Raw genomic sequence first — 12,658 nt, forward strand, 5'->3', positions numbered from 1 at the left:
TTGATTGGCATTAATTAAATTACCCTCCTTTAATTCTTTACTAATCCAGTACCATATCAGCCACTCTGTTATCTTGGCCTGGGATTAATGTCCGACTCACAGACCTATAATTACTTGGGGTGTAAATGCAGCATATACGTATATGGTGCTATACGAGTAATAAACTCTGGACTCTCATTTTGTTAGGTAAGTAAGGAGGAACTTATTTAAACAAAATTTTTATAAAAATATTCTTAAATGGTTTGGCTTGTTCCCTGGATCTTCCCTTCATGCAGCAAAGGGTGTTGGGGAGCACTACCCCCTCAAGTCTTTGGAAAATCCACACACCAAGGACAAGTAGGAAACTCTACAACTGATGCTACTGTGCAGGAAAATCTAAGTTTTCTTACTTATAGAAGTAAATTGCTAGCCCTTAAAGTTACAGAGATTTCCTCTGTTTGCATTTGGTAACTTCATAATTTAATTTAAGTTTGAGATATGCTATTTACTCTCCAAAACCTAGCCATTCAGTAGCTAAGGTTGTTCTGTGACGTGTCCTAGTCTTAGGGTATAGGACACTGTCCACCCTCATTTGTAAACTTCCTAATCTTGTAGCACAATTTAAAATGCACTTTTATGTAAAAATCCATTAAAACTATCCGTTTCCTCCACTGAAATACCATGCATATTAAACACAAATCAAAACTTCATTATTAAAATTTTTTAAAGGAAGGGAAACTGGCATGTTGCCTTAAAGGTGGTTAATCAATTACTTCTGTTGAATAAATAGTTTTGGCCTTGGGCCAATGTTCTAAGGTAATGGAGTAACTATAATAGATTGCACTATGACACTTCGGTTAGGCAAACTTCCACTATTTGAATAACGAGGTAGCTGTGGCACAATGACTTAACTAGACAACTAAGAAAAGATAAGTTCATTTAATGGAAAGCAAGCTCCTTCCTAGTTGTACATGGCAGAACTCCTCTGATGTAAGAGTTTCCTTCTAGTCTACCATCTCGTATTGGTCAGGAATATCAATTGTGCAATACAGTTTTTTTTCCTCTGCACTCAACCAGAACATGAACTTTTTGTTCTCGTGTAATGTGGTTTTCCATCCCCCCCCCCTTCCTCCAGCATACCCAAAGTGAACATGAAGTCCTCAAATTTATTTAGTCCATGTCTTGTTATAAATCAGATGCATTTCTGCTACATTCCAACCAGAATTGAAGTAATTTCTGTGTCATTGTGCTGGAAGTTTTTGAAGCATTCAGATTTTTTTTTTTCAAATGCCATAAATAATCTGTGTAATGTTTTAATCCTCTAAAAAGCTTCCTTCAAAAGAAAAAATGTAGAAAAACATTCTATAGCCTTATTCTATTAGATCAGTGTTTCCCAAACTTGGGACGCCGCTTGTGTAGGGAAAGTTCTAAGTGAATTGGCTGAGAATACTCTGAAAATAGAAGGGTTAGAAGCATTTTGGAACTTTTGCTGCAAGGTGGAAAAAAATTAACAGGCCTAGTACCAAGAACCAACATTAATCTGATTAAAGACTCTTGCAAAGAATTTTTAAAACTTAGCCTGCTCTGCTTGTTTGCTTAGGTGACCTTAGTACAGAACAGCAAGAGACTGCAGCAAGAGAAAGCTGCTTTTAAAAGGAAGAAAAAGTCAAACATTTTTCTTGCACAGAGAGAGACTTCCTAAGGTGCGACTTGATTGGTAGGCAGGCTCGCTATTGGGGTGGGTGGGTTGGACTTATATATATAAAAAAGCTTCACAAAGGTTCTCTTGCTGACCTCGGGTGGACCACTGTAAGTCGGGGGATGCGGTCCTGATCCTCTAACTACTCCTTACCTCTGTTCGTACCCAGCCCACTTTCCCTGTGGGCTGGAAGAGGGAAGTGATGAGGAGTATCTGCATTTGAATAAAGCTTAAACTTTCCTTGACACTTTTGTCTATTAAATAACCTCTCCTCTTGGAAAATGTGTTTTATTTTTTAACAAACTGTATTGTATGTGGTGTTTTAAGCTGTCTAGGGTAGGAACCTTATCTTCCTACATGTCTGTAATATGCTGGGCACTCTAATGATGCCTCACAAATAAATTTGGGTATTGTTGAAGATTAACTTCTTAAATTTGAGAAGGGGGGTGGGGTGAGTAACTTTCTAACACACGAAAGTTGAGAACTTTGACAAGGAGTTGTAGTTCAGAGTTCAGCCTTTCTATTACATGATATATTTTCCTGTTCCTTTAGAAATCCCTTCTTAGCAGTGGGGAAGGGTAACAAGAGCTACAAAAAGATGTTAGTTTATTTCAGTCACCTCTGACAAATTTACTTGAATACCTTCTAAAATTGCTGCTTCCTTACAGATTCAGCCCTATGAGAAGATAAGGGCCAGGGGGTTGCCTGTTAACATCACCTCAGTCTTGAACAAACTGGTTGTAGTGAAACTAAATGGTGGCTTGGGCACTAGCATGGGCTGTAAAGGCCCAAAAAGTCTTATCGGCGTGCGGAATGAAAACACCTTCTTGGACCTGACAGTTCAGCAGATTGAGGTAAGAAACTTTTGATCTGCTCTGAAAGCCATTGTGGAAACAACATACTTTGTGAATCAGAGCGTAGGCTAAAACTCCTATTGAAATTCTTGCTAATTTAGAAACACTTCCACTGACTAATCTGATTCGATTAAAAAATTGAAACTGGGCCATCTGAGGGGTACTGCTCTGACCTACTAGGTAGGAAACTGGAATCCGATCCCTGTTCTGCTCTCTGTCACTAGCGATTGGGAGTGCTGAGAGTTATTGCACTGGGACTGGATTATGAGCACCACTTAGTAGTGATGCACACGGCCACTCCCACCATGGCAGAGTAAGTAGCAGCATTAACAGAGATGGTAGGGAATCCCATATGGTCCTTAGATTGTGACTATGATGGAAGCTTCCCAAAAGAAGATAGGCAGGGAAATGGAAGACCCCCCCAACTCGCTGGGATGCAGGGAATTGCACTGAAAAGAGGATAAAAATAAAGTATCGCATATGTTATGTGGATGGAATGGGAACCTTAAATAATTGAATTACACCAGCATTTCTCAAACTGGGGTCTGCAGACCCCACTGATCAACTCTTCCCCCTTCCTCCCTCAACTCCTCCGCCTCCCTCTATCTCCTGAAGGCTACTGAAGCTAAACCGGGAGATTTTAGGTGCTAAAAGTCCGGCGGCGCAGTGGAGCTAAGGTTCCCTGCCTGCCCTGGCTCTGCGCCGCTCCTGGAACTCTCATCCACACCCCAACGCTCTCCCTGAGCCTGCACCCAAACTCCCTCCCAGAGCTTGGATCCCCTCCTGCATCCCAACCCCCTGCCCCAGCCTGGTGAAAGTGAGTGAGGGTAGGGGGGAGTGAGTGGGGGAAGGTGGGGCCTGGGCCGGACTGGGGATGGGGCCTGGGCCTGAGCGGGGGTGTTGGGGCTCCCCCAAAATTTTAAAATCAAAATGGGGGTCCTCGGGTTGCTAAAGTTTGAGAACTGCTGGTTCACACCATTCTGGACAAGGTTAAATCAGCATGCATGCTAACCCAGACAGTGCTTGTACTTCTAAAGTACCATGGATCAAACTGCAGCGTTTAGCAGGGCCTTAAGCAGCAAAATCCCAGGTACATATTTGATTTCCCCCCCCCCCCCCCCCAGATCTGAGTCCCAAGAGCAGCTTTAAAAGCTTTGTTTTCTCTAAGTTTAACCCTCCCTCTTGCCACACCAAATGTTTTTAGCATCACTCCAAGTATACTCTCTTCTCAGTAAAATCCAGATTTTAGAAGTGATTGGCATTTATTCCTCCGAAAAGCAAGTGAAAAATTGCAGGTTTTGGGAGGGCATTTTGGCTGTTATAGATTTACCTCTTTACATTTACAGTGCTACTTAGTTATTCTTACAGTAGATAAGTAAGATGGCCATGAAAAGGGTAGGATATTGTCTTGCCCTAGTTTCCTCATGCAGTTCTTTCTAGTTTTAGGTGCTTACCAAAGTATTTTAGTTTGGAGTACATGTATTGGTGGGTCTAGTGGTCCTTTCCCCAAGAGCTAGGAAGGTGAGCTGCAGTCCCATACAAAGATTTAGTCTTGTGCCCAATTCTTGCATTCAGTGTGATATCCAAGAGGATGCTTCGGGTGTTCTCTTTTGAGGGTCTTTGTTGAGGTGGAGGTTTAATGTGCCCACTTTTTGGGGTCCCCCCCCCACACACAGAGGTTTGGAAACTTAAGTTCTTAATAGCTGCTCCGTTGCTGACATGAAAGCTGCACTTAACAGAAGTTCTTGGAGATCCATGGCAAGAAGCATATTACAAAACTTGTCTTTTAATCACTTTTAAGATTATTTTAATAGATCCTAACACACAGAGTAGGGTTAAAGACACTGAGAGTGTGCCCGCACCTTTTTGAATGTACCAGCGGTTAAAAATTACACAAGTGAGTGCCTCAAACCATATCTGGAGTGAATATTCTTCTTTCCAGAACAGTCCCAATGAAGGTGATTTGATTCACTCCTTATTGCAGTAGAATAATGCCCATTATCACCCTTCATATAGTTAAGGGAGGGGCTACTTCATTTTGGGTTCTGAATTTTTTAATACTTTTTACTGTGTGCTCTGTCTACGTTAGACAATCATTAAGGATATGATTTGGTCACGGAGGCCACGGATTCCGTGACTTTAACAGACATCTGTGGCTTCAGCCCCGGGTAGCAGGGCTCCGGCTGCCAGGCCCACCCATGCAAGGCTCTGGCTTCCGTGACTTACGGTTTATTGCCTGCATCCTGCCCATGAATCTTAATAAAAATCCACATGCCAAAATCTTAATCTTAACTATTCTCCATAGATAGAAAGTTGGACTCTCTGTATGCGCGCCCCCTCATGGCTGGACATGGTGTAGCAGCTCTTCCTGTCTAGTACCCCCTGCCGATGGTCACGCCAGTCTGGAGGTGGTCTGTCTCTTCTTGCAACTCAGCCCTCTGTCCAGGTCATGGTTGAGTTACACCCCCCTCCCCTCCCCCTCAGTGGAACAAGTCCACATGAAACCATACGCAAAGTTCCAGTTTCTTCCGCCCCTCTGTTTGGGAGTTGCTAAGACAGAGTCCTCCTGTGGGATCTTCAGCGTAGACCACGCAAAGAAAACACAGCTCAAGTACTTCTAATCCCACTTGACTGCCATATTGAGAACCTCTCCTTCTCAATCTAGGCTCCATATTGAACCCTCTTTTGGGCCCACAACAGTGAGAATCAACATCTCCTCTAGCCTTCACCTTTTCTCTCTGTACCCAGGGTTTTCCTTGCCTCTAGCGGCCTTCCCTGATATCCTCAGCTTCCTGGGCTTCCTTTTCAGGTCCCATGCCCTCCTTCCTCATGGCCTCGTGCTGGGGTTCAGCCTAATGTCTGCAGAGTTCTTTCTCATTCTCATTTCAGAATGCTGCCTACCAGAGCTTTCTGCCTGGAATCCCCCCTCCTCAGGGGCCTGCTACAGGAGCTTATCCCTTCCTGGAGCTCCTCTCCAAAGTCCCCTTAGCCTTTACTATACTGCTTTTGGGCTTCGTTGCCTCAGGACCCTCTAGTCCCGGTTCCAAGTCTCTCAGTCTTCAACCCAAGAGAGAAACTGTCACCTATCTCACTCATTCTTGGTTCTCCTCCTGCCATTGCCCTACGTTCTCTCCTTCATAAAGACCCAGCTCCTCCCCAGCTGGGTTTATCATGTTATGCCTAATTCCTTCAGGTGCCAGCCAGTGGCCTAACTGGGCTCAGTCTCCTGTTATAACCCATGGTTAACCAATGTGGGGATTATACATCTACTCGCACCATTTTTCAACTGTTTTTAACCAATTCCTGAATAACAAATTAATAATTAATATGGAGATATACCTATCTCATAGAACTGGAAGGGACCTTGAAAGGTCATCGAGTCCAATCCCCTGCCTTCACAGCAGGACCAAGTACTGTCCTTGACAGATTTTTGCCCCAGATCTCTAAATGGCCCCCTCAAGGATTGAACTCACAACTCTGGCCAATGCTCAAACCACTGAGCTATCCCTCCCCCCATAACCAATACCATAACATCCTAACTGCTCTGTACTGTTGTTCATGTCATCAATCTGCCAAAAAAAGCTTTAAAGCAGTTGTGGGTAGGAGATTGTAATCCATTTATAAAGAATCCTAAATACAGAGTGGATTGTAAAAGCTTTAAATTGCCTATTGGGATAAAATATCATGCAGAAGGACAAATGGTTTTCTGGGTGTATGTATGTCTGAAATTCAAAGAGAGCTACGAGTCCCTTCAACATAACCATTTTGTGGCACATCTTGTATGCATTAGCCTATCTGATGCACTGTCCAGTTAGAACTGAAGAGTTAAAAACTCAATTGTTGTGTTAGCTTTGAATGATTTGTGTGTGCGCTTGCACATTTAATTTAGACCTTCAATAACTGTTGTTGTTTCATCATAAATACTTCTGTAGCTATGAAGATTGTCTTTAGTTAACTGTCACATTTGTCTAAATATCTTTTTAAGAGATATTTTTCATAACCATTGTTTGACACAGTCTGCAAATAGTATCTAAAGTCTCATTGTTTAGGTGGCAGAAATAAAACCCAGTAACTCTTGCTGAATATGATCTTTTTTTCTCCTCAGCATCTAAACAAAACCTACAACACAGATGTTCCTCTTGTTCTAATGAACTCCTTTAACACTGATGAAGACACAAAGAAAATCTTGCAGAAGTACAGCCACAGTCGTGTGAAAATATATACTTTTAATCAAAGCAGGTATCAGACTTTTTTTTTTTCTTCTGTTTGGGGTAAAAGAAACAAGCAAGCTCTTCCGTGTTGTGCATATTAAATATTTTTGTTAGAGTTTTCAGACAGATTAAATATTATTGAGTATTAATAGTGACATACTTTCATATTCTACCTCTTTAAACAGGCCTTTTTGGAAGTTTAAAAAGTGAGAGGGCCCAAGAACAGCCAGATAAAATTAATAACTAAAAATAAATGGGTGGAAGAGATCTGTATTCCGAGATCAGAATGCAGTGGAATGCAGGAACATGGGATTTGAATTCTGAACTGTCTTGGCTGTGAAACCACAGGGTTGGGGCTGTCGGAAGCAGGTGTAGAGTGACTTGTAGGCTGACCACCAACGAAGTTTGCCCTGAATTGGTCATGGGAGATTCGAGAGGGTCCTGCTTTTTAAAAAGTGAATTCCTAGGTTCCAGTGACTGCATATAACATGTTCTGAACCCTTGTGGAGGAAGAAACTTGCATTACCTCTGGCTTCAAAGAGATGATTCATTTAAGTTCATACTTAATTAAATATTAACTTGCAGTTTCTGCCCCAATATCCAAGTATGAACACACACAGTCTCCTCCAGTTTCTGTGTATCTGATTAACTGGCCTAAGAAGTAATAATTTTAAAGCCACACCAAGTCTGGAGTATCCCATGTGACTGCATTACTACTGCACTAAGGTCTGTATCAGTATTTAACATGGATGAGATCTAATAATTGTCATTTTGCAGGTACCCTAGAATTAATAAAGAGTCTCTACTGCCAATAGCCAAGGACGTATCTTACTCAGGAGAGAATACTGAGGCGTGGTATCCCCCAGGTCACGGCGATATCTACTCCAGTTTCTATAACTCTGGTCTGCTTGACACACTTATAGGAGAGGGGAAAGAGTACATTTTTGTGTCCAATATAGATAACTTGGGAGCAACTGTGGATCTTTACATTCTTAACCATCTTATGAATCCACCAAATGGAAAATGTTGTGAATTTGTCATGGAGGTCACAAATAAAACCCGGGCAGATGTTAAGGTAAAAATATATTTGTTCAAGTCAATTCATCCACTCACTGATTTAGCAAATTTTAGTCTCATTTCCTTTTGTATCAGTAGTTTCAACCAGATGTTAAATATCACCTCAAATATCTTTAAGGCTTATATACCTGAACCCAGCAGTCAGCTGTACATCTAACTTGAAAAAGAGATGTAAAGTCAGCAGGTTTTATGACATTATTTAGAGTTTTGTGGCGTGGAGTGCCGTACAGCATGCTGGTTTGGTCAGTCATATGCAAGTATTAAAAAAATATATACATCTCCTGGGCTTGAACTACTAGACAGGGCAGCCTATTGTATAGGCCACATGGATTTTCAACCTGGGGGTCATGACACCCTTCCCTTCCCATATAGCAACATCTAAGAGGAGTCTTAATATGGAAGAAGCTGAGAACCACCGTGCTACAGTAGTAGCCTCTCTTGCTAGTTCAGGACTGCCTAACCCACTGCTGTATTTTAAAAATACAATATATAATGCTCTATAGCCTAAATTTCTGGCAGTTTTGACCCAGCACCCTGCCCTGACTAGTTTCAGGTGGTGAAACCGGGGTCTCTGGCTAATTGTTGGCCAACATTTAAACCAAAACAATGACATGTTTGGTACATGCTGTAAGCATTTTTATCACATAGTGATTTGTACCACCACCTGTAAGGGTCTTGTCCCATGTTCTTTAACCATGAAAAATACTGCTAGTGTCCCATTCATCTGATATTATTGTAAAGGATCTGATTCAACCCATAAAAGGAAGGCAATGTAATGTAAGATCAGGGCTTTTTATCCTTTGAAGCCCCATGGGGAAAGTTAACTGATACTGTAGTAAGTGCCACATAACCTACAGTACATAGTCAGCTGACTATCTTCTATTTCAACCATAACTTTTTAATTTTCTTTTGTGAAAAGGTTTAGTTTAGATCAGGGGTCGGCAATGTTTGGCACGCGGGTCGTCAAGGTAAGCACCCTGGCGGGCTGGGCCAGCTTATTTACCTGCTGACGCGGCAGGTTTGGCCAATCGTGGCCCCCACTTGCCGCGGTTCGCCCCCCCCCAATGGGGGCGGCGAGAAGCAGCGCGGGCGAGCGATGTGCTGGCCGCGGCTTCTCGCCGCCCCCATTGGCCCAGAACGGCGGGCCGCGATCGGCCGAACCTGCCGCATCAGCAGATAAAAAAAACTGGCCCGGCCCACCAGGGTGCTTACCCTGGCGAGCTGCGTGCCAAATGTTGCCGACCCCTGATTTAGATCCTGACATGTAACCTTATAGAATTCTCCATTGTTTAATTATCCATTACAAGCTAAAGGTGACTTTTTTAAATTGACTAAAACTTTCCGTAAGTGCTTAGGTGATTTAGGCATCTAAGTCACTTAGGTGCTTTGGAAAATTTTATCCACTGTCGAGAGCCACTGTGGATAACAGCTATTTAAATGTTTCATAAAAAACTCTTAGTGTTTTCCAATATCAATAACTGGCATAAACAATGCTGGTGTTCCAGTCAGTTTCTATCATAAGTTAAACAAGTTTTATATAAGGGCATGGCTTCATTGGAAACTTCAAAGCGCTGTCGCGGGAATGCTCCTGCGGCAGCACTTTGAAGTGTGAGTGTGGTCGCCCGTGAGCGCTGGGAGAGAGCTCTGCCAGTGCTCCTGGTAATCCACCTCCACGAGGGGATTAGCTCCAAGTGCTGGGAACACGGCTCCCAGCACGCAGAGCCTGTCTACACTAGCGCTTTAAAGCGCTCAGACTTGCTGCGCTCAGGGGAGTGATTTTTCACCCCCCTGAGCCAGCAAGTTAGAGCGCCATAAAATGTAAGTGTAGACAAGCCCTAAGATTAGGTATTTGGTATTGGAATGTGATAGGCAAAACACTTCCAACTGCACCTCACTTCACAGTGTGTTTTAAGAAGATATATATTGCATGCCGTTATAAAGATTTTATATGTACGTATAGCATGCTGTTACATATATTATAGTACTTAGATCTGTTCTGCCTTTGCAGGGTGGTACACTCACGCAATATGATAACAAACTGAGACTGGTAGAAATAGCTCAGGTTCCAAAAGCACATGTTGATGAATTCAAGTCTGTGTCAAAATTCAAAATATTCAATACAAACAACTTGTGGATTTCTTTGCCTGCAATTAAACGACTGCAAGAGCAAAACGCTATTGATATGGAGATCATCGTTAATCCAAAGGTAAGCTCATGACAGGACTTCAGAGGGGAAACAGCAGAGACTGTGCAGAGGTGTCCAACTGTGCTAACTTCTCCAACTTCACCTTTGTTTCCTGAATGTCTTTATATTCTGCATAACTGTCCCCTTTTAAAACAATGTTAGTGCTTTTGACTATTTAAAGGTCTGATGGTGAACAAGTATTTGTTTGTCTGGTCATGTTCATGCTACAACTTTCTTTTTCAGACTTTGGATGGAGGTTTAAATGTTATTCAGCTGGAGACTGCAGTTGGTGCTGCTGTTAAAAGTTTTGAGAATTCTTTGGGGATAAATGTACCTCGTAGTCGTTTTCTGCCTGTCAAGACCACATCAGATCTCTTGCTTGTGATGTCCAACCTGTATAGCCTTAATGCTGGATCCTTAACTATGAGTGAGAAACGTGAATTTCCAACTGTACCTCTGGTCAAACTGGGAAGCTCTTTCACCAAGGTAAACCCTAAGAGTTACATATTTTTCTCAAGAAAAGACTGTAAACACTGATGTCCTTCATACGTTAACATACCAGTAAGAGGAGACTAGGTTACAAGGACAGTTACTTCAGTTACTTCCAACTGTGCAAATTATGACTGCTCCATTGAGTCATGAAATAATAGCTGCATTCAAACATCTTAAAAACATCTGAATATTCACAGCATTATAATAGCTATCTCATACTTCATTATCCTTTTTACTTGGCGATAGTAAAGATGAGGGTAGTGTTTTGTCCATTCTAAAGTTCAGGTTTTCTTTAAACTGCCTAATTTCTAGACAGCGTGTATTACTGTTACTGTTGTCCATAATTAGTTTCCCATAACTTTATGTTGAAACTAGCTCTCATTGCTATCATGGGGATAGTTGGTGACTTGTGGTTCTGTCTGATGTAGATTCAAGAACAGATTTTGGAGCTAGTTTCCTAGAACAGGGATAGGAACTCTTCATTCACAAAATAAATTCTTGAAGGATTGTTAATCCTGCTGTATTTATACACTTTACATTTAGCTTTAGTCTCATCCTTTCGTAACTTGTTTCAATACTTTCTTCTAGGATTAAACCCTTAGTTTTGGGGAAAAAATACATAAGCAAATGCATCCTCTAAACTATTGCTGTTTTTGTTTTTTGAAAAGGTTCAAGATTACCTGAGTAGGTTTGAAAGTATACCAGATATGCTTGAACTGGATCATCTCACGGTTTCGGGTGATGTTACATTTGGCAAGAATGTTGCATTAAAGGTGTGTATGCGAATGAGGCTGACTTGGGTAAAATGATAAAATTCTATTTTGTCAGAGTGGCATAGATAAGAGTTGAGTCCATCTACATTTTATCACAAAACAATGTGCATGTGTAAAGTATCTCATGGAAAATTTGACTGTGGCATAACCATTTATATTCTGAATTAGAAACTGGTCCAGTGACTGCAGAGGCTAATGTACCTTGACACCTTCATACCTATATAAGTAGCATATTGAAACAATAACTAGTACAGTAACTCCTCACTTAAAGTCATCCCAGTTAATGTTTCGTTGTTTCGTTGCTGATTAGAGAACATGCTCGTTTAAAGTTGCACAATGCTCCCGTATAATGTCGTTTGGCAGCTGCCTGCTTTGTCTACTGCTTGCAGGAAGAGGAGCCCAGTGGAGCTAGCTGGTGGGGGCTTGGACCCAGGGTAGATCGGCAGCCCCCCACCCTCCTAAGTTCCCTGTGCAGCAGCTGCCCAGCAGGCTATCAATTGATGGCAGTTCAGCTGTCCCTCCCCCACTGCCCTCTGCTGCTCCTGCCCTCTGCCTTGGAGCTGCTCCCAGGAGCCTCCTGCTTGCTGTGCAGAGACTGGGGGAAGAGGGGGGGCTAATGTCAGGGTGGCCCCCTCCCCCCCGCTTACCCCATCTCCATGGGGGGGGGGACGGGAGACATGACAGGACTCAGGACGGAGGGAGCTTGCTGGCAGCAGCTGCTGTCTCAACTTGCTGATCTACTTAAAAAGGCAATGTACTTAGAGTGGAGTCAGTGTAGTTAAAGGGGCAATGCACATCTCTGTCTCTCACACACAGGGTGTGTGTCTCTGTCTGCCATGCTGTCTCCCCTCCCTCCATTTGTGCTGCTTTGTAGAGTGTGAGGTTACATTAACAACAATGTGTTAACCCTTGAGGACTCAGCCGAGTGCTAGTTCATCATTTACCAGCAAGGCATTCCCTGGGAAATATCCCATCCTCTTCCACCCTCTGACTCCACCACCTCAACTAAGCTTCACAATCATAATTGCTGTTAAATTGTTTAAAACTTATACACTCTGTGTGTATGTGTGTATTATATTATATAAAGTCTTTTGTCTGGTGAAAAAAATTTCCCTGGAACCTAACCCCTCCCACCCCTATTTACATTAATTCTTATGTTGAAATTGGATTTGCTTAACATCATTTTGCTTAAAGTCACATTTTTCAGGAACATAACTACAACATTAAGCAAGGAGTTACTGTAGTTAACATTTTTATCTACAAAGTGTTTTGCAATCTAAGCAGCTAAGATACTTGTCTGCTCCCCCTTACTCTAGTATAAGTATTTCACCATCTCTGAGGTAGAGGAGCACTATATAACTTCCATTTTACAGATGGAGTACAGCGGC

General features: G+C 42.3%; 1 protein-coding gene across 2 annotated transcripts in view; it reads left to right on the forward strand.

Moving 5' to 3' along the window:
* Window positions 1-12,658, forward strand: part of UGP2 (UDP-glucose pyrophosphorylase 2) — a 43,285-nt gene that overhangs the window by 28,893 nt on the left and 1,734 nt on the right. For both annotated transcript variants that reach the window (XM_024208408.2, XM_024208407.2), the window contains exons 4-9: window positions 2,347-2,532; window positions 6,638-6,771; window positions 7,521-7,818; window positions 9,829-10,026; window positions 10,249-10,491; window positions 11,166-11,270. In XM_024208408.2, the coding sequence (XP_024064176.1) occupies window positions 2,347-2,532; window positions 6,638-6,771; window positions 7,521-7,818; window positions 9,829-10,026; window positions 10,249-10,491; window positions 11,166-11,270 (1,164 nt within the window). The remainder of the gene's footprint in view (window positions 1-2,346; window positions 2,533-6,637; window positions 6,772-7,520; window positions 7,819-9,828; window positions 10,027-10,248; window positions 10,492-11,165; window positions 11,271-12,658) is intronic.

Source organism: Terrapene carolina, unplaced genomic scaffold (assembly GCF_002925995.2).
Source record: "Terrapene carolina triunguis isolate 2854851 unplaced genomic scaffold, T_m_triunguis-2.0 Scaffold132, whole genome shotgun sequence".
NCBI classification, from domain to species: domain Eukaryota; kingdom Metazoa; phylum Chordata; order Testudines; family Emydidae; genus Terrapene; species Terrapene triunguis.